The sequence below is a fragment of the Anoplophora glabripennis genome, unplaced genomic scaffold, assembly GCF_000390285.2.
Source record: "Anoplophora glabripennis isolate ALB-LARVAE unplaced genomic scaffold, Agla_2.0 scaffold18, whole genome shotgun sequence".
NCBI lineage: Eukaryota > Metazoa > Arthropoda > Insecta > Coleoptera > Cerambycidae > Anoplophora > Anoplophora glabripennis.
This window is the reverse complement of record NW_019416221.1, coordinates 2,489,639-2,511,650: the sequence shown is the minus strand read 5'-3', so window position 1 is coordinate 2,511,650 and position 22,012 is coordinate 2,489,639. Positions and strand designations below refer to the sequence as shown.

At 33.2% G+C, this 22,012-nt stretch overlaps 4 protein-coding genes across 4 annotated transcripts; 2 read left to right on the top strand and 2 right to left on the bottom strand.

Moving 5' to 3' along the window:
- Positions 1–3,621: 3,621 nt before the first annotated feature.
- Positions 3,622–10,735, bottom strand: LOC108908273 (NAD-dependent protein deacetylase sirtuin-1). Its single transcript, XM_018712261.1, has 7 exons — positions 10,568–10,735; positions 8,511–8,794; positions 8,144–8,339; positions 7,857–8,085; positions 7,469–7,747; positions 7,131–7,409; positions 3,622–6,994 (listed from the first exon to the last, which is right to left on the bottom strand). Exons 1-7 carry the CDS (start codon positions 10,716–10,718, stop codon positions 6,196–6,198), a joined length of 2,217 nt encoding a protein of 738 aa, XP_018567777.1. The 5' UTR covers positions 10,719–10,735; the 3' UTR covers positions 3,622–6,195.
- Positions 10,736–10,815: 80 nt separating this feature from the next.
- Positions 10,816–12,665, top strand: LOC108908274 (eukaryotic translation initiation factor 1A, X-chromosomal). Its single transcript, XM_018712263.1, has 3 exons — positions 10,816–10,936; positions 11,204–11,391; positions 12,058–12,665. The coding sequence occupies exons 1-3, from the start codon at positions 10,921–10,923 to the stop codon at positions 12,298–12,300; spliced, it is 447 nt and encodes a 148-aa protein (XP_018567779.1). The 5' UTR covers positions 10,816–10,920; the 3' UTR covers positions 12,301–12,665.
- Positions 12,666–14,901: 2,236 nt separating this feature from the next.
- On the bottom strand, positions 14,902–15,577 carry LOC108908205 (histone H2A). The gene has a single exon (XM_018712150.1). It carries the CDS (start codon positions 15,441–15,443, stop codon positions 15,030–15,032), a length of 414 nt encoding a protein of 137 aa, XP_018567666.1. The 5' UTR covers positions 15,444–15,577; the 3' UTR covers positions 14,902–15,029.
- Positions 15,578–16,407: 830 nt separating this feature from the next.
- Positions 16,408–20,824, top strand: LOC108908282 (caspase-1). Its single transcript, XM_018712278.2, has 5 exons — positions 16,408–16,703; positions 16,782–17,032; positions 17,418–17,567; positions 18,538–18,690; positions 19,101–20,824. Exons 1-5 carry the CDS (start codon positions 16,552–16,554, stop codon positions 19,361–19,363), a joined length of 969 nt encoding a protein of 322 aa, XP_018567794.1. The 5' UTR covers positions 16,408–16,551; the 3' UTR covers positions 19,364–20,824.
- The last annotated feature ends 1,188 nt before the right edge of the window (positions 20,825–22,012 follow it).

The window sequence follows — 22,012 nt, the reverse complement described above, 5'->3', positions numbered from 1 at the left end:
CCCATGATACAACCATACAGAGATATGATATTGCGCATGCACGGCGCCATCTTGGCTATCTTGCTGACGTCATGTGGTAAGTCAAAAAGTAAACAAACGGATCGTGGCCATATTCTTATAGTGTTGTGTGCGTTTTTCCAAGTTTTTTTATTGTTCCTGCCTGTATTTCTAATTTAATTCGTTGTGTGAGCTTGTGCTTCATTGAGCAGAAAAAGGAAATTAAAGAAAATTGTTAAATAAATAAATAAATTAAATAAATAAATAAATTAAAGAAAATTGTTAAATAGAATCACCTAAATATCTGCACAAAAACTTTTGCGCTTGGGTACTGAATTGTTAATTTTTACGAAAGCCTACCCGATGACAACAAATAATAATGTTTAAAATAAGTAATACTGTTTTTATTTAGTTTTGTATTTATATTTTTACCTCATTACTAAAATTAAGGGCTACATTGTTTAAATTTTTGTTTTATACTTTATGTAAGAAATCGAATGCCTTTTTATAAATAAAAATCACTTTAAAAAAAAATGTGTATTTGCTTCTTATCTCTGTCACAAAGGAATAATTTTGGAATCACGAAGTGGCGTATCTGACTTTGAACATAAGTAATAATCTATGCAAATATTACATAATATGTCAAAATACATTAAAACTAAAAAAATGTATGTTTAATTTAATAATAAATGAAATAATATAGTTTTGAAAACGGACGTCTCTTTCGTTTTTACGCCGCTCTGTTGTAAAATTATTAAAATGCTAGTTACGGTAGTTCGTGTTTTTAGGGACAAATTGTGTGTATAGTTTTAAAGCTTCGTTTTTATATTTACACTTGTTAAATAAATGCTGTAATTATGTATTATTTAAATATTTGTGATTTAAGGCAAAAACATGTTTAGAAATTTTAATTAGCCGTATTTTCCATGCTCATACGTGTGAATAATTGAACAATATGGGCGTTTACTAGCCACATGACGTCATGCGCAGAGTCGAACGAAAATGAGACCTCTTAGTATCATATCTTATAAGTTTATTGTATCATGTAAATAAGTAATATATTTTTTTCAAAATATATTAAGTTTTCTTAAATCCAATATAGAGGGGCTGCATTGCATTTTATAATATGAGGTGTACAAAAATAATCCAATAGTATTTTAAATACAAGTTTAATAAAATAACAAAATTACTTATTCGCATACTCGGATCACAGGGGGAATCGCATATTATTGCGCTATAGTATTTTGTTTATCTATTACTAGAGAGCAGCACTACTAAACTCGAGAATTATGGTAACTATATGTATAGATAGGTACCTATTCTGTTCACTATGTTTGCAGTTACCCGTATACATATGTAATAAATTTTCAAGTATTACTTTATGGAAGTCTAAAAAGCATGATATTTTGCAAATAAAACATGATAACATGAGATTTATTCGCAAAACATGAGATCTCATGCAAAAGCATGAGACCTGGCATCACTGATTACAGACAAGAGGACAAGGGACAAGAACTAAGAAAATGGAACAACAACTATACGTTTCGATATAATTTGAAGAGCAACTACTTAGTCAGTGAGAACTATTTGAAATATGGTTGAATCAAGTGAAATAGACGTCATTTATTTTATATTTTGTACAAATGTTTATATTTGTTTATGTGTATAGGCATGCTTAAATAAAAGAGGTTAGGTATACCTACAGATATTTACTTTGTCAAGATATCATTTTGTATCCTTATTTCTGCTGTATAATTTATTATTATTAAAATGATATATGTAATATTGACCATGCGTAGAAGAAATTATAACTTTATATTATTTTTCAGTAATGTTATTTGTTTTTCATGTACCTACCATTTTGAGATTCATAATCATAACTAACTTTTTCTAATTATCAGTTCGTCATTGTTACCATATTCATGAAGGTCTCAACATTAGAAAATTTCCATTTCAGAAGCGTATTTGAACTGTATAAAATGTGTAGTTTTTTTTTAATGCTTCTGATATTGTTTTGTGATATTTTTATTTGTACGATGAATGGCAAAATTCATAATCTATATTAGAAACTTTTTTCAGTGGCTTCTCAAAAAGAAAGAAATTCTTAGTAAAAGTTGCCGCATCCCCAAACTAGAAGAGCATATTTATTTTTTTTAATATACAATGTAACTTTTTTTAGTTCGAATTAAGTCATTCACAATACAAATAAAAATATCACAAAGGAGCATTAGAGATATTTAAAAAAATACACATTATTTATACTATTTCAAAAACGTTTTTGAAATGAAAATGATCTAAAGTTGAGAGCATTATGAGAACAATATGGTAATGAAATTATTATGTTACTCAAACATTTCTGAAAATATACTGAAACGTAAAATAAAAATATCGAGGGCATAAATGGAACATAAAAAGAATGTTACTGAAACCAATTTTTTGAAACGTTTCATTGGAGACGTATTTTGGGGAGGACATCTTGGGCTTCTAGAACGTTACCAGAACGTTGCATGGTTTTTTTATGAAACGTTTCAAGAAAAATGGAAACGTTTCTGAAACATGTCAGAAACTGAAAAATGTTTAGTGGGTTTATATCTTTTGAACAAGTAATCAAAAAAATCTGAAAATTTACCAGAAAGGCTCTTTTGAGGGGTACTAAAAAATATAAAAAAAATTAAGGAAATCGAAAATTTAAATTTTTCGAACCGTCCGATTTGGCGTGGAACGCCCCATATGTAGGTAGTTTTATTTTTTATTATCATTTTTTTAGTTAAAAAAACAATTTTTTATTTATTGCCAATGTTTTGGTGTTGTTTTACATCATCTTCAGGGATCAAAATTCGATGTCTTTTGACAAAATTTACATAAATACTTTTCAAAAAACCTAACCCTCTTTTTACCCGCCTGTGGTGTCTCTTTTTATTTACGAAGATAGATATTTTTTATTTATTTTACAAAAATAGGGTGTCCCAACGAAAATAGTGGATTTAGAATATTCGGAAAAACATCGATTTCAAGATTGAGCTAATAATTTACCCGATTAAATGCACTGAATTGGTACAGAAATACATCAATCAGTGGCGTAGCTACTACACTACATAATTTAAAAAAAATGATTCTTTTTATTTGAATTAGGTTAATGCATTTACAATAAAGTAAAAATGCTACAAATTATACTTAGAAAATATTTTTTAAAGAAATTTAGTAAAAAAAAGGGCAAATACTGGTTAGATAAAAAACAATTTCAAATAGCTTAATAACAAAGGCTGTCAGAGAGAGCCGCAACCCAATGGCATGCCAAGCGGGTCAAACGAGACATGCGTGAGCCGCTGCCTCAGAATGCTTTTCACGTTCACGTCACGTCAGTATACTGTTGTCTTTGTTATTGTGGACAGTTTAATTTGTTGCTTTTTAATAAATAATGCGTGCGCCTATGTCCTGCGGCTCTCTTCTGACTGACTTATTAATAACTTTATAAGGTAAAAATATGGAGCTGTTAATATTTCATTTAATGTGGAATTTTATTGTAGCTGTTTTTAATTTCTTATTTAGTTGACGTTTGTAAAAAAAATGTTTTGTTCGTATGACTCGAAAATGTAATTTGAGGAAGTCGAATCAAAAATGAAATTAGAAGAAACAAATTTTATTGCTTTAGTACCATTAAGTATTTACACACAAGTATAAATTAATAGAAAATATTACAAAATATAACTTTGACGTGGTCACGAAGTGGCGACCGGCGTAAGTAATAATATCAATAACTAAAACTTTATTAATGTCCGTAAAAACATTAAGACAAACATCTAAATAAATACTTGTACAAAAATAATGACCTTAACGGCTAGCTTACGTAAAAAAATTAACTTAATATAACACACAAAATACATTTCGATCAACATCAAACACAATTTTGTATGTTACACTCCGAGAAAACATATATATGACATTGGATTACATCTCACATAAATTAGAAAAGAAAATGAAGCCCAAGAAAATTTTACACGAATTAAGACATGTACATCTCGACAATCCGATTTCACCCAACTTAAACTATTCCCCAAATTCGGTTAAATCGGATCGTGTCCTTTGAGTCGGTAATATAAAAAATATGTTTTGTGCACAACCATAAAGAATACGAATTACGTTATTAAACTTCGTGATCGTTTAACAACGTAACTCTTACATTTTTTTTTTTTTTCAGAGCAAGAACTTAAATGCATCGGTTACTAAAAATAAATAACATAAAAATATAATACATCTTTTTATCACTGCTGTGTATTATTTCGGATAAATCGAAGCCTCTGCGGTTTCAGAAACAATACTCCACCCTGACAAACCCCTTTATACAAGATTAAGCTTTTTTAACAGTAAAAGTGCACGCGTTTTTTTAAAAGCGTAAGAAATTTATATTTGTATAAACTTTGGTTTTCCAATTATTTTTTGCGAATATCTAAAAAATTTAAATTATTGATAAAAAGAAACATTTTTATGAGTACGATATTAACACTAAATTATCGGTTTTGGTTGTTCACAGCCTTTATAAACCATCAGCAAAACACATTTGGGGTTTTCGGAAGGGTGCAGCATCGTTTTAAAAAGCATAACATACCTCAAACGCTTAAAATAATCAATCAACAAAAAAAAAGGTGGAATAAAAAAATAAATAATTTTTTCGTCCGATTACGAAAAATTAAAACGTCCAGCAGAAAATAAATATGTGGAACAAGCTCTGACTTATCTATATACACTAAATTCATCATAAGACATTTTTAACAATTGTTTTTTTTACGATGTACAGAGCAATCCTTAAGATATTCTAAGTCAAATTTACTTTATTGAAAAATAGGTTTTTCTTCTTAGGGTTATTTATTTAGCAAAGTAATATTCCAACTTTCGAGGCAGTCCCCTTCATTCAGTCAAACTCGACATTTCTTTGAAAAAAAATGTTCGTTTCAATTTAAAGGGTAGTCACAAGAATTTTGAAAAAATCGATTTTTAGGTGGGGGAACAATATGTTTTAATTTCCTAGCTTTTAGTATGTGCCCTTCCGGCGATACAGTCCTCTGACAAAAGATGGCGTTGCTTGCCATCACCTATCCTGGTATGGATTTTCCCATGAAAATTCCCGAAAATCACCTTTTTTCCGGACCTCCAAAGTGGCGTTACCCCTTGTCACTTCCATTTCATTATATTTTTCCATTAATTAAGACGTATTTTAAAATGCTACTAACCATAAATGGATATTAAATACTTTAATTCATCTTCATATTTGTAGATGGCGTTACTGTGCAAGTGCAATGAAACTTTTCTATCGCAGAAGCAAAATATTGAACGCATCACATCGTGAATAGATATAAATTCTGGAATTTTTTTTTCTACCGACTTTTTCGAGACAAGAATAACTCTTGACATCATTTTATAACAATTTGACAAAAAAATACAATGCGTTCAATTTTCCAATTATAATTAATGACCGACAAATAAAAATTTCAATTTTCTTTCGCAATTTAAAATATTTAGTCTTTAAGTGTGGCCCAGTCTGACGTTCTTGGAGGCCTGCCCCCTCCTCCATAGTACTACGGTATAAAGAAACTCTAAAAAAAAGTTACAGTAACCTTCAGCTTACATACATTAAAAAAAATAAGGTACTCTGTCACTGGATACCTTGCATTCCTCAAACCAATGAATTCATAATAATAAATACGATAATCAGTCATTTTACAAAATCCACCAATTTCATCTAGGCAAAAGGTATTCGAAACCTGAATGACGAATTTGCAAAAAAAAAGTACAAACACATCGGTAGAGATCAATGGATTTTCCGTTTCTGCAATTTAGACGCGAACTATTAATTTGTCACACGCAGAATCGAATACGCACACCCTTCAATCGACGCACTCCTCTTTCACACACACGATAACAATAAAAATATTATATAGAGGGGCGCAAAGTGCCACGGCCCAAATTTTGCTTGAAAACGATAATTTTTCACGAAATAATTTATAGCCATCTTTTATAGTTGTCAGAAGTGGGATCTTCCAGGAAAAAATATTGCTTTTACGAAAATTCGTTCTACCAAAATAAAAGTGCGTTTCGTGGGACACGCGAAGGCCGCAGCATGTCACGCCCGGGACGATAAAATATTTATAAAAATAACAACAAGAAAATGCCTACGACTAAGAAAATCGTAATATAAAAAAACTAGAAAGAATTGTTTGGGCTGTCAGCCTCCGACTCACTGTCCGAGCTGTCGGAATTGGAAGAATCCCCTTCGTAATGCAGCTTCTCGTCCGGATCGTAATAGACCTCTGCGCCGGGGAAAATATATCGACTGGGCGGGACGAGGTGGAAAGAATCCTGGGGCAGCCTGTCAGCTAGGCTTTTCTTCACTTTCGGCTGCCAGTAGCCCCTCAAGTCGGACGTGGTGGAGCCGCTCTCGAAAGTCTGGCTTTCTTTGACGTAACTTTCCGAGGACGAGGCACCGCTCTGTGGGTTATGGACCAATTCAAGATGGAAACTACGACCCTCGTCCTGCCTGTGGTTCTCCTCAAAGTTCTCATCAGACATATCGTCGTACTTAGCCTCCAAATCCGTGAAATTGGAATTATCGCCTATGCCCGAATCCCGAGCCGAGTCTATCGACATGTGGCGCTCCTTTATCACCTTCGAGTCGAAATTCATTATCTCGTTCTCCTTATCTATAATTGACTTGTTGAAATTTACATAGCATGTACAACTGTTTGATTCTACGTTTCTCTCTATGCTTAAGGAACTAGTTTTTGTACTAACATTACACCCGCAGCGGATCTCCTCCACCTCGTAGGTTTTTATCTTATCGTTTACTATACAGCTTGGCTCGGTTTGTTTGGTCGCATTGTTATCGGTGTTCGACAAGCGACTTCCTTCCGGATTGACAACGGGCTCCCGCAACGGAAGCAAAGTGGATGCTTGCCGGAGGACCTGGGATGAATAGATGCCCTCCTCCCACATGTTGCCTAGCCTGTAATCCATCATTGGAATGGTCATTTTGATTTAAAAATAACAATCAGAAGCGGGATAATATTTACAAAAATCCCGCTTCTGATATATGATTACTATCTAGATATCCACTATAACTGAAAGTTTCAGGTACTTACAGTCGACAAAGGTGGTTTATGATGACATCGCAATCGCCCAGCAGTTCTACGTCGAAATGACAGTGAGGAAGAGGCTCCCTGTTGATGAGAATCTGTGGAACGTGGGAAGGCAGGGAACTGGGAATGAGTGCGACAGGTCTGACCTTCAGGGAGCTGCCGATGACGAGCATCAAGTCGCACTGAGATTTATCCACCGCCATCGCCTCGTGGAATGTGTCGGGGAGTCCCTCCCCGAAGAAGACGATGTCCGGTTTCATTATGCCAGACGCTACCAGCTCCCTGAAACGAAAATATATGGTAAACTTCAAGTTTTAAGAGATAAATTGTTCCGTATATACCTGTAGTCTAAGCCTTCACCTCCTGTGCTCGGTTCATCTGTTGAAAATGAAGGTTCTTTTCCCTCATGACAAACTTCACAGGAAGGGATTTTCTGTGTGAGGACCGTATCCCGAATCTGATCAGCCGTTACCTTATGTGAACATTTCGTGCAGGTGGCTGTGGCAAACGAGCCGTGACACTCTATCACCCTTTCTATTTTAGCGACTTTCTCGAGGGTGTCGATGTTTTGAGTGTAGTTCCTCAGTAGTTTTCCGTGCTTTTCCAAGAGTTTTATAAACCTAGAAAATACAAGATTTAAGAAAACAGATTCGTTAATGTACCTACATCACAAATCCCACTTCTGATAATTAAAATTAGAAGCGTTTTTAGAGTTGTACACCGACTGACCTGTGGCAAGGGCTGGGCTGAAACTTTCCGGGATAGATGTCCTTGGCAAACTTGAAGAACGGCCTGGGATCCTGGCTGAAGTAACTGATATCGAACATGGCCTGGGGATCTGGAAGATTTGGAAAATCTATCGCCAGCCTGGAGTAAATGCCGTCACGCGATCGGAAGTCCGGTATGCCACAGGAGACTGACACGCCAGCGCCTGTTAGCACTATAATATTCTGAGCACCTAAAAACAAAATCAAATTGATGCAAACACAATCGAATGCTTACTTCCGCATACAAACCTTTTAACAATCGTACCACATCATCTAAGGTGTTAACGTGCCTCAGTTTGTTCCTTCGAGGAGGTTCTGCCAGCATATTTATGATTATTTTCCAGATGGTAACGTCATCAACGTAATCGGGGATCTGATCATAGTCTACGCCTAGATCCGATAGTAAAATTCTAGGATTTACGCCTTTCTGCATTTGCTGCTGGATCTGTAAGAAAAATACAGTTATGGGCCCGTTATGTCGTCACTAGAGTTGTGTCGGAAACACTATCAACCCGTAAAATTTCTTTTTGGGAAAACTTTTTCCACATTTTTGACATTTATAAAGATGTTTAATATACATCGACCCATTTCTTACGAGGAACAATAAAACACTCACCCATATCATGCTTCCAGCCATGGGTTTCCAATCTTGGCCCGACAGGTCCGACAAACCGCTCAACTCGCTCACCGTGGAGGCGTTGTCGTCGTCAACTTCTAGACTGTCTTGAGACGTGTCCAACTGGTCTGTGTGTGTGGGTGTTTGTAGGAAGGACCCGGAGAGGTTCGACATACTCTCGTGAATGTCTCCCGGGTCCGTATGGGGTGAGGTGTGATGTGAAGGTGTTGGGATGGATTCCAATGTAGACGCCTCGTATCCTGAGTCGCAGTCTGCGGATGTGCCTGAAAGAACGAATGAAATCAAGTATGGAAGTTCGTTTTTAACATGAGAGCTTCAAAATATACAATTTCTACCTACAATTTTGGGCATATAACAAAAATAAGCCATAAGGTTCCTATAATCCCTATTATTTTCATTACCTTTTTTATTCCACAAATAATAAAACAGTTTGCACTCATTCTTTCAGTTAGAAGACAATAATTGAGAAATAAATATACTTAAAACCTATTATATCTACACGGTTAATTTAAATAATAAAAATGATCACGTTTTATCTACATAATACTGATAATTATCAAACCTTCCAAATATCATAAAAAATATTTAAAACGAGATAAAATACTTCACGTTACTCTTACTTCTCAGAAGCCATGTGATGTGTCAAGGAAAGTGGTAAGAAAATATGTATTCTTTTTTAATTTTTTACATATTAGTATTGAATTAAATAAAAAGAAGAAATGTAAAATCTTTATCAATATTATTTATACTTCAATTATTGGTATATGATTTGCCTAAACGGCAATAAGAATTCTGAGAAAACTTTCCAAAAAGAAATATTACCACTAGTTTCGTAGGTAGGTACACTGACGAACAAAAAAAAGTTCTTTTTACAATCTTTTGAGTAACAATTTATTAAACGAAAATTGTATACCTACCTACATATTCTTTCATAAAAACAAGGCAAGGGACTTCTGATTATTCTTTTCTGTTAAACAACAGATTAAGTAGTCGATACATATACTTCATAAAAAAGATAATAAACGATTAAATTGTCAAAATATTTTTGTAGTAGTAAATACCTATTTAGTTACTTCCATTTATTAATAAGTAATCACACCCGCCCATAGAAATTTAGCAAATATAAATTTCAATGAACTCGTCATAGCACAATTTGAAAATTAAAAAAGTGATTAAGTAATATAAAATGTAGATGGCACATAGAATTTCACGTGACAAATGATAGATGGCACATGAGTAATTTTTAAATTTATGCAGTAAAAAACAGTATATTCAAATTAAACATTTTAAAACATGAAATGTTAATACCAGTTGTTTGTAAACTAATCCAAAATTAGTAAAAACATATCAGGCAATGACTTTTTAGTCGTTCAGTTAAAAATCAGAAAATATTAATTTATACCATTTGACAAAAATTTTATTTTGTCATCAATAGGAAAAACCGCACAAATTTTTAATCCAATGTAGGTAAGTATTCTGCAAAAAATCGGTTAAAGAACATTAATAAATGTTAATTGAGTACCTTCACCTTTTAGTACAAGTATATTTCCATCAGAAAAATTTCCACTTGGTTAATTTTTTATATCTACAAATAGAAACGAAAAAATCTGGAAGTACGCAACAAATGACCCTTGCGCATGTCAAGAAAAATTTCGGACATTTAAAATTGTGCAAGTGATAAAAACAAATAACTTGTGATGCGAAACAGACTAACCATAGTACAAATAAAAAGTATATCAAGATTTACTTTGTCGTCACTAGTGTCCTTGAAAAAGGTAAATAAAAACACAAAATTTACAAAATTTTCGAAAATTTATTCAGTAGTATTTTTCTGCTTTTATAAATCAATAACAATGGAAGGATGCTGTTAAATAAAAACGAGGAAAGCGCTAATAAAATGTAAAATTTTTGTTAAAATGGAACTTCGATCCTAGAGCACCACGCCTACAAAATGTCCGCACATCGCCTTTGTTTCTCGACGCCATATTGGATGAAAAATATCGCCTAAACAATCAAACATATTTCATAAATTTTACCTTCAGTTATGTCAATCGGGCCCCTTGCTGGTGTGGAAAAACAAGAAAAGCCTCCTCCATCGCACAATTCACCGATATCAGACTCGCAAATATCAAGTTTAATTCTTTTCGCACAGGATTCATGTTCTTGTACGTCAGGATAGGAATCCATCTTTGACACGAATAAAATTCTTTTCGAGAATCGAGTAGCCGGAGCACCGGAAGAGGACGCGATCGCGCACGCGCGACCGCTTACCCACAATCCTTTGCGTGCGGTTGTCCGTCAGGCAGACGTATATTCCTTAAATTTTAGAAAAATCTGGCAAAATTGGCTCTAGTGATTAAATTACAGTGGTAGCGAATAATACTATAAAATGCCGAAGAACAAAGGTAATATAGCGTTATTTTTCTTTAGAAATTAATACCACGCCATAAACATGTTGATCGCATATTGCAAACTCCCATGCATATATTTTTTTGACATTTTACTTACGAAAGTCAGATAAAAATAAAATTTATTTAATATTTTCTATTGATTTATCATAATTTGGCGTACATTCTAAGTAATATAATGGGATGTTCCAATATTGTAAACGAAATCGTCACTAATGACGTACAATGACATCACGTTTATTAACCCATTTTCAAAACTTTTAGGTAAAGGTGGTAAAAATCGTAGGAGAGGTAAAAACGAGAACGAAACTGAGAAACGTGAGCTGGTATTCAAAGAGGACGGACAGGAATATGCACAAGTTACAAAGATGTTGGGTAACGGCAGACTGGAAGCGATGTGTTTTGATGGAGTTAAGAGGTTATGTCACATAAGAGGAAAACTTCGAAAAAAGGTGAGGTCAGGATTATTTTAGTTTCTCTAGCTCTATAATTTTTGTTGTAATGGTTTCTTAACACAACACACGCATTCCTGTCCATCTGTATGTTAGAACGATACCTACCTGAATAAAATTTTTGTAGTCAAACTTTAAGGGCGATATTCCCATGAGTGATCGTGTACAAAGACAAATGATTATAAACATTTAATATCAGTAATATCTAGGACTTGACGAATAATGGTAACTTTGTTGACACCGGACTATTTTCAAGAGTAACGGAGGACGACTAAACTGAGATCAACAAAAAAGGACTAACTTAGACATTTTCAAATTTTTCTTCTGTACAAAATTGCTTACACTTTTTGATTGTAATGAATTATAGGTAGAAACAGGAAAAGTAATATATTATTATCTACTTTTTGGCTTAATCCGAGGCTCATTCTGGCCTCTATAATAGCTATGGCAAGTGGTTGCACTTCACCTCGAATAAACTTGTGTTCCCGATTTTTTTTGCCACCTAAAACTTTTTCCCTATATTCTTCACGTAATAGAGTATTGTTTAAATCTAAAAGCTGACTTTTTCAAAATTTTAGAGTGGCTTTACCCCTTAATAAAACCAGACACTAGCAAATCACAAAGATTTATCTCTGCACTGTACGAGTTGTATTTGTCGCACCGCAGGTCTGGATCAACCAGGGAGACATCATCCTGATAGGTCTCAGGGATTACCAGGACGCCAAAGCCGACGTGATATTAAAGTACACATCAGACGAGGCTCGCAACCTCAAGACCTATGGCGAGTTCCCAGAATCTGTCAGGATCAACGATACCGTGACATTCGTGGAGGAAGGTTTTGACGAGGATATCGAGTTTGGCGACGACATCAGTTCGGCGGACGAGGCGGATCCCGTGGACGGCATCTGATGCCCGATGGATACGATCCCCCGCCAGTCCCCACACCTTGAAACAATAGTCTATCGTCATCTCGGCAACTTCATCCTCCCAATATTTAGAGTATATCTAGAAATGAACTGTTCATATAGCGCGACGCGTGTGTGAATATTTAGCGGTTAACGTATAGGATTTTATTTCCGATAATTAGAAATGTTATGATTGTATTTATGTATATTTACTGAAATTATCTCTTCTAGGATTTTGATTATGGTTCTAGAAAGTTGTTGAACTTCTATTTTTTTTTATTGGCATCTCAGTCTCATTTCGGTTTTTTAATTTTTTAAATAAGAATGGTAAAAATGTAAAAGGTAATAATAAACTATTGTAACATCGTATGGCTTTTTTTTATATATTAATACAAAAAACAAGTATCCTTTCTCCTTGTTTTCCTCTCTATAGTTGAAGCTCCGAGAAGATCGAAGTCTAGCAGCCTTTTGTCGAGTGCTTTGGAAAATCTAAGCAAGTTAGAAACGATTTCTCTTCACTATACCATTTATGAAAGTTTTCTCCAGATAGTTCACAAGCCGACAATAGATTCAGAGTATGGAAAAAAAGCATATTTTTACTTCTTATATTTATCGTTATATTTCCTAAACTTTCAATGCTTGTTAAATATTCACAGAACCGCATATGGTACTATAAACATAATCACACCCCGCAGAATGCTTTCATCAAACTCTTAAAACATGAATTAATCATAATAATTGAGTATTTTTTGCAAAATTCTCGACGAAACAGAAAAGGTACATTCCAATATTTATATTAGTGCCCATGTTTTCCGTGATATTTCACTGCAAAAAATTAAAGGAATCCTTGTATTTCAACATTTTTATACTTTAAATGGATTTTTCTTTTTATTTATCATTGTCTTACTAAAAGTACGATTTCTATAAAATGCCAGCCTCAAGGCTATAGTGAAATATATTTTTTAAAATTACTTCAATAGTGACAATTGTTTCCCTACTCCTTACAGTTGAGAAAAATGCTTTCCCGCAAATTTTATGATAAATAGCTTATTTTGGTTGTAGTGAAATAATTATTAAACAAATTTAGTTACTACTAAAGGTGTAACAATAAATAAATTAGCCCAATGGTAACTTAGAGATGCAGGATTGATTTACATTTCCGAAAAAAAAAGATAAATATAAGAAAATATTGACATAAAATTGGTAAATAGTTTTTTCTGAAAAATCAATACTAGGACTTAAGAAACTAATAATTTGATAAGTATGATGAATGATACAAAAAATAAGCCCGTTTATTTTAAAACATGTTTATAAAAATATTGCAAATAACATTTTTTTTAAATAATGTTAATTTTACATGTAAACTTCTATTGTTTGAGTTGCACAGTTGCCAATTTCTGTTTTTTTTTTAAATCCGTTTGATCCATCAGTTCAAATTTTCTGAAAACCACTAATAAATTTTCTTTTAATACATAATATTTAACACTTGCAAGCTTTTGGAAAACACTACAGCCATTTGTAAGATCTGTAGTACTTACTGGTTTTACCCAGTAACATACATTACAGGGTGTACACTAAATTTTAATCAAAAAATACCCCGATATTTGAAAATTTCCAGGTATATTTATATTTCCAGTTCCCGAAGATATAAGCTCTATATCAATTACCACTAATCGTGGCCTAAATTTTTTGTGAATGTCTCCCACAGAAATATTTAATAATGAAACAAGGTTTGCAGCAACCTGGAAAAGTCAGGAAACTTATTATTCTTCATAGAAAACAAGGAATATCAGAAAAGTATTCATGAAAGTTGGGGAATTTGATGTTTGCTATGGGAAATTTTGTGAAAGCAGGCCCCGGGTTCTTGAAAGAGAAAACTATTTGTGCTTTTGAAACTCTTTTTTTGGGTATTAAAGAGATTATGGAGTCCAGTCTAGAAAAAGTCTAATGCTTAATGCATAAAAACTATAATTAAATGAACTACAATTGACCTGGATTTTTTTTTTTATAAGTCAGGAGAACCTGGAAAAGTCGGAATTCTATATTACTTTTGAACTATAAACCCTGTAAGTGTTTTTATTTTGGTTAATTAAAATAAAGCCATTTCTTCGAAATTAAACTGTATACTTATTCGGTATTCAGACGAGCAAAAAAATATACATTTTTCTTTTCTTTTCTAATATCGTATAAAAATATTCCCACTTGGTGTCAAGTTTTAAACACAACAAATAGGATGATTGAAATTAGATTATCATTACAATGGTCTTTTGGAAATACTGAAAAGTTTATACGAATAAAGTAGAGCAGCATTTAAGCAATTTAATCACAGCAATATTCCACTGAGATATTTTATTATAAAAAAAATTAAAAAACGGTAAAAATAGGTCTCTTTAAAACCTAGCTAGGTATAACTTTATAGTATATTTTGTAGACGTGACTGAAAAAATTCTTACTCGCAGGTATTTTGTTTTTACATTTTTGAAAAAATGACTCGATATTTTCTTGTGGTATATCATTTTAAACAGTATAATTGTTAATGTAATATTAAATAAATTACTTGCATTGACACATGGGTTGATTTTTAGGTAAATAAAAATGAAGCATGTATAAAATACAGTTCAGTTTAATAATAATAATGTCAAAACTACAGAGTAATACAGAACAAACAGAACGAACTACATCTAATTAAACAAACTGGAATCAAAAGCATGGGACACTTATAATACTACCTAATTAATAGTCTTGTGATTGGGACTTGCCCCCTTTTCCTGCTGAACTTGAAGTTCCCGTCTTCTTGGGTAAAAGTACTGCCTGGATGTTGGGTAAGACACCTCCCTGGGCTATGGTGACCCCAGACAGCAACTTGTTCAGTTCCTCGTCGTTTCTTATGGCCAATTGCAGATGACGGGGGATGATTCTGGTTTTCTTATTGTCTCTAGCGGCGTTGCCCGCCAGCTCCAGCACTTCGGCGGCGAGGTATTCCATGACGGCGGCCAGGTATACGGGGGCCCCAGCACCGACGCGTTCGGCATAGTTGCCCTTTCTTAATAGGCGATGGATTCTGCCAACAGGGAACTGCAGGCCAGCTCTGTTGGAGCGCGATTTTGCTTTCGCTTTGCCCTTTCCACCTTTTCCACGTCCAGACATCGTTAATTTACTTTAATCGAAATATTACACAATACTGATTGGCGTGAAGCCGTTGGCACGTTTTCCTTACAAACGCGGGAAAATAAATGAGATGGAAGAGGGAGCTTCCCAGGTTTTGACAGCTTCGACAAACGGAAAAACCCCCTCTACTTTCCGGTATTTTGGAACTACCGAGGCCAATTAAAATCCATACCACTTAAATTTGGGCTTTTGGCGTTTCCATAGTATTACATATAACACTTCCAGTTCCTTTGCGGGTACTAGTTCACTCTTTCATTAAAATGTATAATTGTATAATTCACATGCTACAATTCACTGCATAGATTAAATACTTATGATTCAATGACATTCAATTTCAATGAGAGATCTGCGGAATAAATACTGTTGAAAACTGTAAGGTATGTGTTTCTGGAACAGAAAATTGCGTCAAAGATGAATAAATGACTTAATCTTGCAGTTTACATTTCCAAATACAGGTAAACATAAAAAAATTCTACCATCATTTCTAAGATTGTAAATAAGATTTATTTTTAATATTGCTAAATTTTACAAGTAGGCCCCGATTGCATTTTAAAACATTTGCCAGAAATTAGATATTTCCATTTCTTTAAAATCCAAAATATCCCATGCATAACATTAGTTTTTTCTAAAATATGCAAAATTTATTGGAATAGTGTTACCTATCTAAATGCCTAGATCTATAAATTATTTTCTAGGTTTGCGTCTATATCTACATCGATGCATAATAATTAAAAATCATTAGTAAGATTATATTTCTATGAAACAATCTGCAATGCAATCTGCACTTTTCGTTTTAAACATTTCTTTCTATAACAAGATGAGCATGGACGATATACAAGGCCAGAGGAAACAAATATCTTCTTGTCTGTGATCCTGTGTAAGAAAGAGATAGAGCAAAAGCATAACCCTCCCACTTTAAGTTTATAGATAACATGAGATAGATGGCAGGGGGATTGGTGTACTATACAAACAAATTCGAACAAAAGGTTTGCTTTGTCTGTCGAGCATCATTTCAAGGTAACTTGACGTTTTTAAAAGTTCAAAAACCCCGTGTTTCAATTAGTAGGTTTCATAAGTTGCAATAAAAATGGAAACAAATCCAAGCACAGACGAGGTAGAAAATGGCAGTGACAATAACCATAGTCACGTTGAAGAAGTATTTCACGACGCTGGCGATGGAAATTGTTTGGGAAACGGAAGAAAAGATTCCGATGAAAGTGATGCTTTGGGAAGATTAGGGTATGTATCTGCTATATTACAAACTACAAGTATTGTTTTTCACTTTTAGCTTATAAATTTGTTTTTTGTTTTTTTCAGTGCTAGATCATCAGAGCCCACTGCTCGTATGCCAGTTCCAAAATATGCGACCCATTACAAAATGGACCATAGAAAGAGGGGTATCGCTTATATTTTTAACCATGAAGTTTTCCTTTGTGGAGGGCTTAAATCTAGATCCGGTACAAACGAAGATTGCAAAAATCTTAAGGATTGCCTTGTCAACTTGGGGTTCGACGTACAAGTCTTCAAAGATTTAAACTATACTGATATCGAGTATCATGTAAGAAATGGTAAGAAATTGAAATATTAAACATGTAATATTATTTATTTTTGCAAATTTAAACATTTTAAAATATTTATTTCTAAAAGTTCTCGTTAATTTGGAAATGTATCAACACTCCTTTTATTGAATGTAGTTGAGAGAGGAACGTTTATTGATATTGCATTTCCTAAGTAACGGGAATGGCAACAGTAAGAGTATAAATTTTCCCTAACATTAATATTAAATTATCTGATTACTGATTATATTGTTTTCATTTTATCGAAAGATAAATGACTCACAACGCATTTGTTATCTGTTACATCAAGGCCAATTGAGAAAATATGCATATGTTAATACTATATTTAAATTTACTGTTGGTGTCAAATTGTAATTTGGTGGTTTATATTCTTTAGCTGCCCAGATGGATCACAGTCATCACGATTGCATTTTAATAGCAGTGCTCTCCCATGGAGAAATGGGAATCATCTACGCTAAGGATACCCCCTACAAACCTGATTATTTATGGACCGCTTTCACGGCAGATAAATGTCCAACGCTTGCAGGTAAGTACTTGAGTGCAGAGTTGGATGAGTAATAGCAGATAAATGTGAAAGCTTAGATGTCACCTACTATTGATTAGGCATCTACTGTTTATGTGTCACCGATTACAGGTATAGATAAATCAATTGCAACATTTAAATTTTCAATTCTCAATTATTTAACTTATTTGCAAATTTTAGTATTCAATTTAAATTTGTCCAAATTCACGAATTTTTAGTTCAACAAATATTTATGGTAATCGTTCTTCTTGTTTGTCTCAAAAAGGCACTATATGTATATTTCAAGTTTGACAATAAGGATTTTGCCCCAAAATAGCAGTTGATTGTGGTACTTTATCAATTTCGGGACTTTAGCAACTGTCAAACTAGTGTGCTCTGGTAGACTACTAATAAGTAGTGTCAATATATTCAACTGTTTGGCCATAACCAGTTAGATCACATCGCACATTGTGTTACGAGTGTTATGATTTAGGACACCATAATTTGACTGTTGTGGTTGTTAAAAGCTGCTTTCCAATTGAGAAAAAAGTGTACTGATCTGTTTTCCGTTGTCTCAGACACACTACGTTTTACAAAAGAGCGTTATAATATCTAATTGTAGCCGCAAAATGTGAGGTTAGGATTTGTGAATATGTTTAATAAAGAACATTGTTTACGTTCATGGATTACTTCAATAATTATTTCTGCCTTAGTGCCAGATTGCAGGTTAATAAGTGAAGTTTATATTTAGCTGTGTCTCTAGGCAATAATAAAAACAAGTATTTGAAAAATATTTATATGTTTGTGTTCCTCTCTGAGGTCTTCCAATTGTTTCTATTTCGAATAATTAAAGAGTGGGACGAAAAGAACTTCCGGAGCATTTCCTAGACAATTGGTAAGCAGCTAAAGCATTTGGTGTAATTAATAATTACAAGAAAATACAATCAAAACTACGGAATTTGAGATATCCCTACTGTTTTTTTTATAATTTTAGGAAAACCGAAAATGTTCTTTCTTCAAGCATGCCAGGGCGACAAACTGGATGGTGGCATAAATTTGAGAACGACGGAGACCGATGGAGAGATCCATAACACCTACAGGATTCCAGTGCAGGCCGATTTTTTAATAGTTTATTCTACGGTTCGAGGTTAGTGGTATTTTTCACTGCTTTATAATTATTTTAACACATTTTTTTTTTATTTAATATCGGTGATATGTCGTCACTTAAATTGTGTGTTTACTAAAATTTAACATTTGTTTCACTAAATTTCCATCGTTGGTGGTTTGAAATAAATTTTTTAAATTTGTCACTACAGAGAAAAAGTAACTAATTGTCATTTCGATGATTCTTTTTTAATATTTGTGAATTGTTGCATAAGTCTATGCGATTTAAAATTGAGTAGAACAAAGCTTGAAACTTTTTCTTAAAAATAGACCCATTCTTACACGAACTCTTTCAGCTTCATCGTACTTTAGATCCCATAGACTTATTTACTTTTAATTTGCTTTAGACATCTTAGCGAGCTTCTTTTCGTTCTTATTTCCTTTTACGACTAGGTTATTACTCATGGCGTAATACTACCAAAGGTTCCTGGTTCATCCAGTCCTTGGTCGACGAGCTCAAGAGGAGGGCCCACGATCACGATCTCATGACGATCCTAACCTTCGTGTCACAACGCGTCGCTATCGATTTCGAGAGCAACGTGCCCGATTCCGTTACCATGCACCGCCAGAAGCAGATCCCTTGCGTCATGAGCATGCTCACCAGGCTTATACAGTTTAAGCCGAGAGCGTTCAATAATTATTCGTACCAGGATTGATTTCGTGCATTTAATTTAGGTTATTTCTGTTCTAATGTTAGGTTTATTAATTTGTTGTAATTCCGTTTCAAGGTCAGAAGCTGTAATTTTCGTTTTTGGTGATCTGGTGATTGGAAAGTCAGTTAAAAAAAAATTGTTATTGTCTACGGTGCTTTATATTCGATTGAGGGGTGATTACTTACTCAAAAAAATCCTCACCTAGTCCCTTTTGCTTGTTTTTTCTCGTATGCCTTCCTATATCCTTTTATTCCTCTGTATTCTCGTACATAGTTGTATATTCCTTGTCCTACATGCTCCTTTTGAAGTTTGCTCCTATTTCCCCAGTAGTTCACCTCTCGTATTTGATAAAAGTTGTCAACATTTTCTTATTAATGATTTATTCCTAGAATTTTTCATTGACCGATGTAGTTAATAAGGGGACCACCAAACCTGTCCCTTACAGATTTTGTCCGACGGCCTCTAGTTTTCGAGAAAATCAAAGATATACCCGTGACAGTAGTTATATTTTAACTAAGCGAGAGTAGCGCAGCGATAAAGGTTCACGGTTACCACATTTACCGTACAGGGTATCAACAAAAAGTTTAGGAGATCGATAAATAGTACAGGTTGTGCAAGATTATTGAAAAAATAGTCATTTATGCATTAATTTTATATATAAAAGTGACGATTTTGCGCAAACTATACTATTTATTGACAGTCTGAAAAAAAAAATATCCTTGCTGCTGAGCTACTCTGGCTTGCTTCAAACAACTAACGTCACGGATATACAAGGTATGCAAGAAACTATATCATCAATTTTCTGGAAAACTAGGGACCGTCGCATAAATAGCCAGGCTATCATTTTTTTTCAGTGTGTAATTTATGTAAAATTATAATTACAAATAACAAAAAACCATAAAAAAGCACACACAAAAATTGAATGATAAATAGATTTTTTTAAAGCTGCACATTTACGAAAAATACATTAGCTAGTATTTTATTTGTCTATTCGATTTGTTTGTGATTTCACAGGTTGTTTATCCCGTTAAGGGTATTAACGTTGTATAGTCAGATTAAAAAAAAACTCACTGACCAGTTTTTGTTAAATTTGACCTTAAAAAATTAAAAAGTAGATTTGATAACTGAAAATGAATTCATATCATTTACGTTGTAACAGGATTTTTAAAAGCTTAAAAAAAACACCGAATTAAATCGGTCAATAAACAATATTTTTGAAAGGGTGTGTTGCAAATGTAGCTATTGAATTTCGATCATTTTCAATGATATCTAGATAGACCAAAACAGAACAATTTATCTTCTGATCTACGTCACTATTCCTTCGTAAATATTTAGGTATACTTTTTTGTTTATTTCTTAAGATTTTTCAAGAAAACAGTGGCTGAATTTTGTTTACCTATTATTTATAGGTATTCTGATTTTTTTATGTTCTCTATTTCATAGTTTATCCATGACTTAAGTAATGAGAATTTAAAATTGCTGTCAAATTTTGAATGAAATACAAACATTTTTGGCATAAACCAATTTTTAAACGCTCTGTATATATTTTGCCAGTAATATTCCCACTATTCCAAACTTTATACCACTTATTACAATTTTCGAACTATTCCCTTACTGAAGTAATTTTTTTAATGATATATAAGAAAAGTACTGATTTTTTGTAGGTTTAGGGTAAAAACGTTTAAAACTAAAAATTGAAATTAACTAACTGCCAGTCATTCCGTCTTTTTGATTTTTATTTGAGAAAGAACTGCTATTTTTCTATAAAAAAAGTATATACGAAGTAATTTGGAACGAATACATAAGGAAAAATAAATAAATAGCTTAATCTATATAATATCTATAATACGCAATATTTTTGTGGTGTCTACAAACTTGCCATTGTCTTTCATCGTTGTGATTGCCAGCACTCTTAACGTTTTGGCACGTTCAAATGGTCGCTTCCAGACAAATTTGATCCATGCTATCTGCAAAAATGTGGTGCAAATGAAACTTTAAGCGATTTTCAAGCCAAAAGTGCTATTATTTATCCAGTATAAATAGTCGATATGTAGTAGTAGAGGCATAAAACCTTAATTAGATTTAGTATAGTGCACATATTCAGTCTTTTACTACAGCTTTAAAGTTGGTGAAGACGTGTGATGATAGTCGATAGTCATTTTTAGGTTAAGTCCGGTCCGGTATCGGTGCGTGTGACATTTGACAGGCTAACATTTATGTAATTTGCCCTCATTATTTGTGCTACCTGTTTCGTCATAAAATTTCAACATCATTTTATATCATCAATTTTTGTTTTACATTAATTAATTCATTGTGATTTAATTTTTTATGACTTTTTATCTTTTCTTTTATCTAACGTGTACAATATACACTGAGTATATCGTAGTGCTGTCAAATGATGCACTAAATTTGTTAATAATCTATGAAGGAAATTGAAGTTTTGCCACATAGTATTTTTTATATTTGTGTATCTACAGTATATAAATATTAGCTATTATATATTTTTTTCATTTTTTAATATTGTGCGGTTTAGAATTGTATTTTGTAAAATCTATCCAATATACATAATATTTGAGAAAATTCTGCCTTTGATTAACACTTCCGAAGGTTTGTAGGTTAGACGTAATAATGCCAAACTGGCAGAGAACAACC

What these genes read in the sequence shown, in the direction of transcription:
- LOC108908273 (XM_018712261.1), bottom strand. Translation starts at nt 10,718, where the DNA reads ATGGATTCCTATCCTGACGTACAAGAACATGAATCCTGTGCGAAAAGA. An exon ending in CCCGATTGACATAACTGAAG is followed by an intron (nt 8,795 to 10,567) that starts GTAAAATTTATG and finishes TCGTTCTTTCAG; the next exon opens with GCACATCCGCAGACTGCGAC. An exon ending in TGGCTGGAAGCATGATATGG is followed by an intron (nt 8,340 to 8,510) that starts GTGAGTGTTTTA and finishes TTTTTCTTACAG; the next exon opens with ATCCAGCAGCAAATGCAGAA.
- LOC108908282 (XM_018712278.2), top strand. Translation starts at nt 16,552, where the DNA reads ATGGAAACAAATCCAAGCACAGACGAGGTAGAAAATGGCAGTGACAAT. An exon ending in CGAGTATCATGTAAGAAATG is followed by an intron (nt 17,033 to 17,417) that starts GTAAGAAATTGA and finishes TATATTCTTTAG; the next exon opens with CTGCCCAGATGGATCACAGT. An exon ending in TAAATGTCCAACGCTTGCAG is followed by an intron (nt 17,568 to 18,537) that starts GTAAGTACTTGA and finishes TTATAATTTTAG; the next exon opens with GAAAACCGAAAATGTTCTTT.
- LOC108908205 (XM_018712150.1), bottom strand. Translation starts at nt 15,443, where the DNA reads ATGTCTGGACGTGGAAAAGGTGGAAAGGGCAAAGCGAAAGCAAAATCG.
- LOC108908274 (XM_018712263.1), top strand. An exon ending in GAGGAAAACTTCGAAAAAAG is followed by an intron (nt 11,392 to 12,057) that starts GTGAGGTCAGGA and finishes GTCGCACCGCAG; the next exon opens with GTCTGGATCAACCAGGGAGA.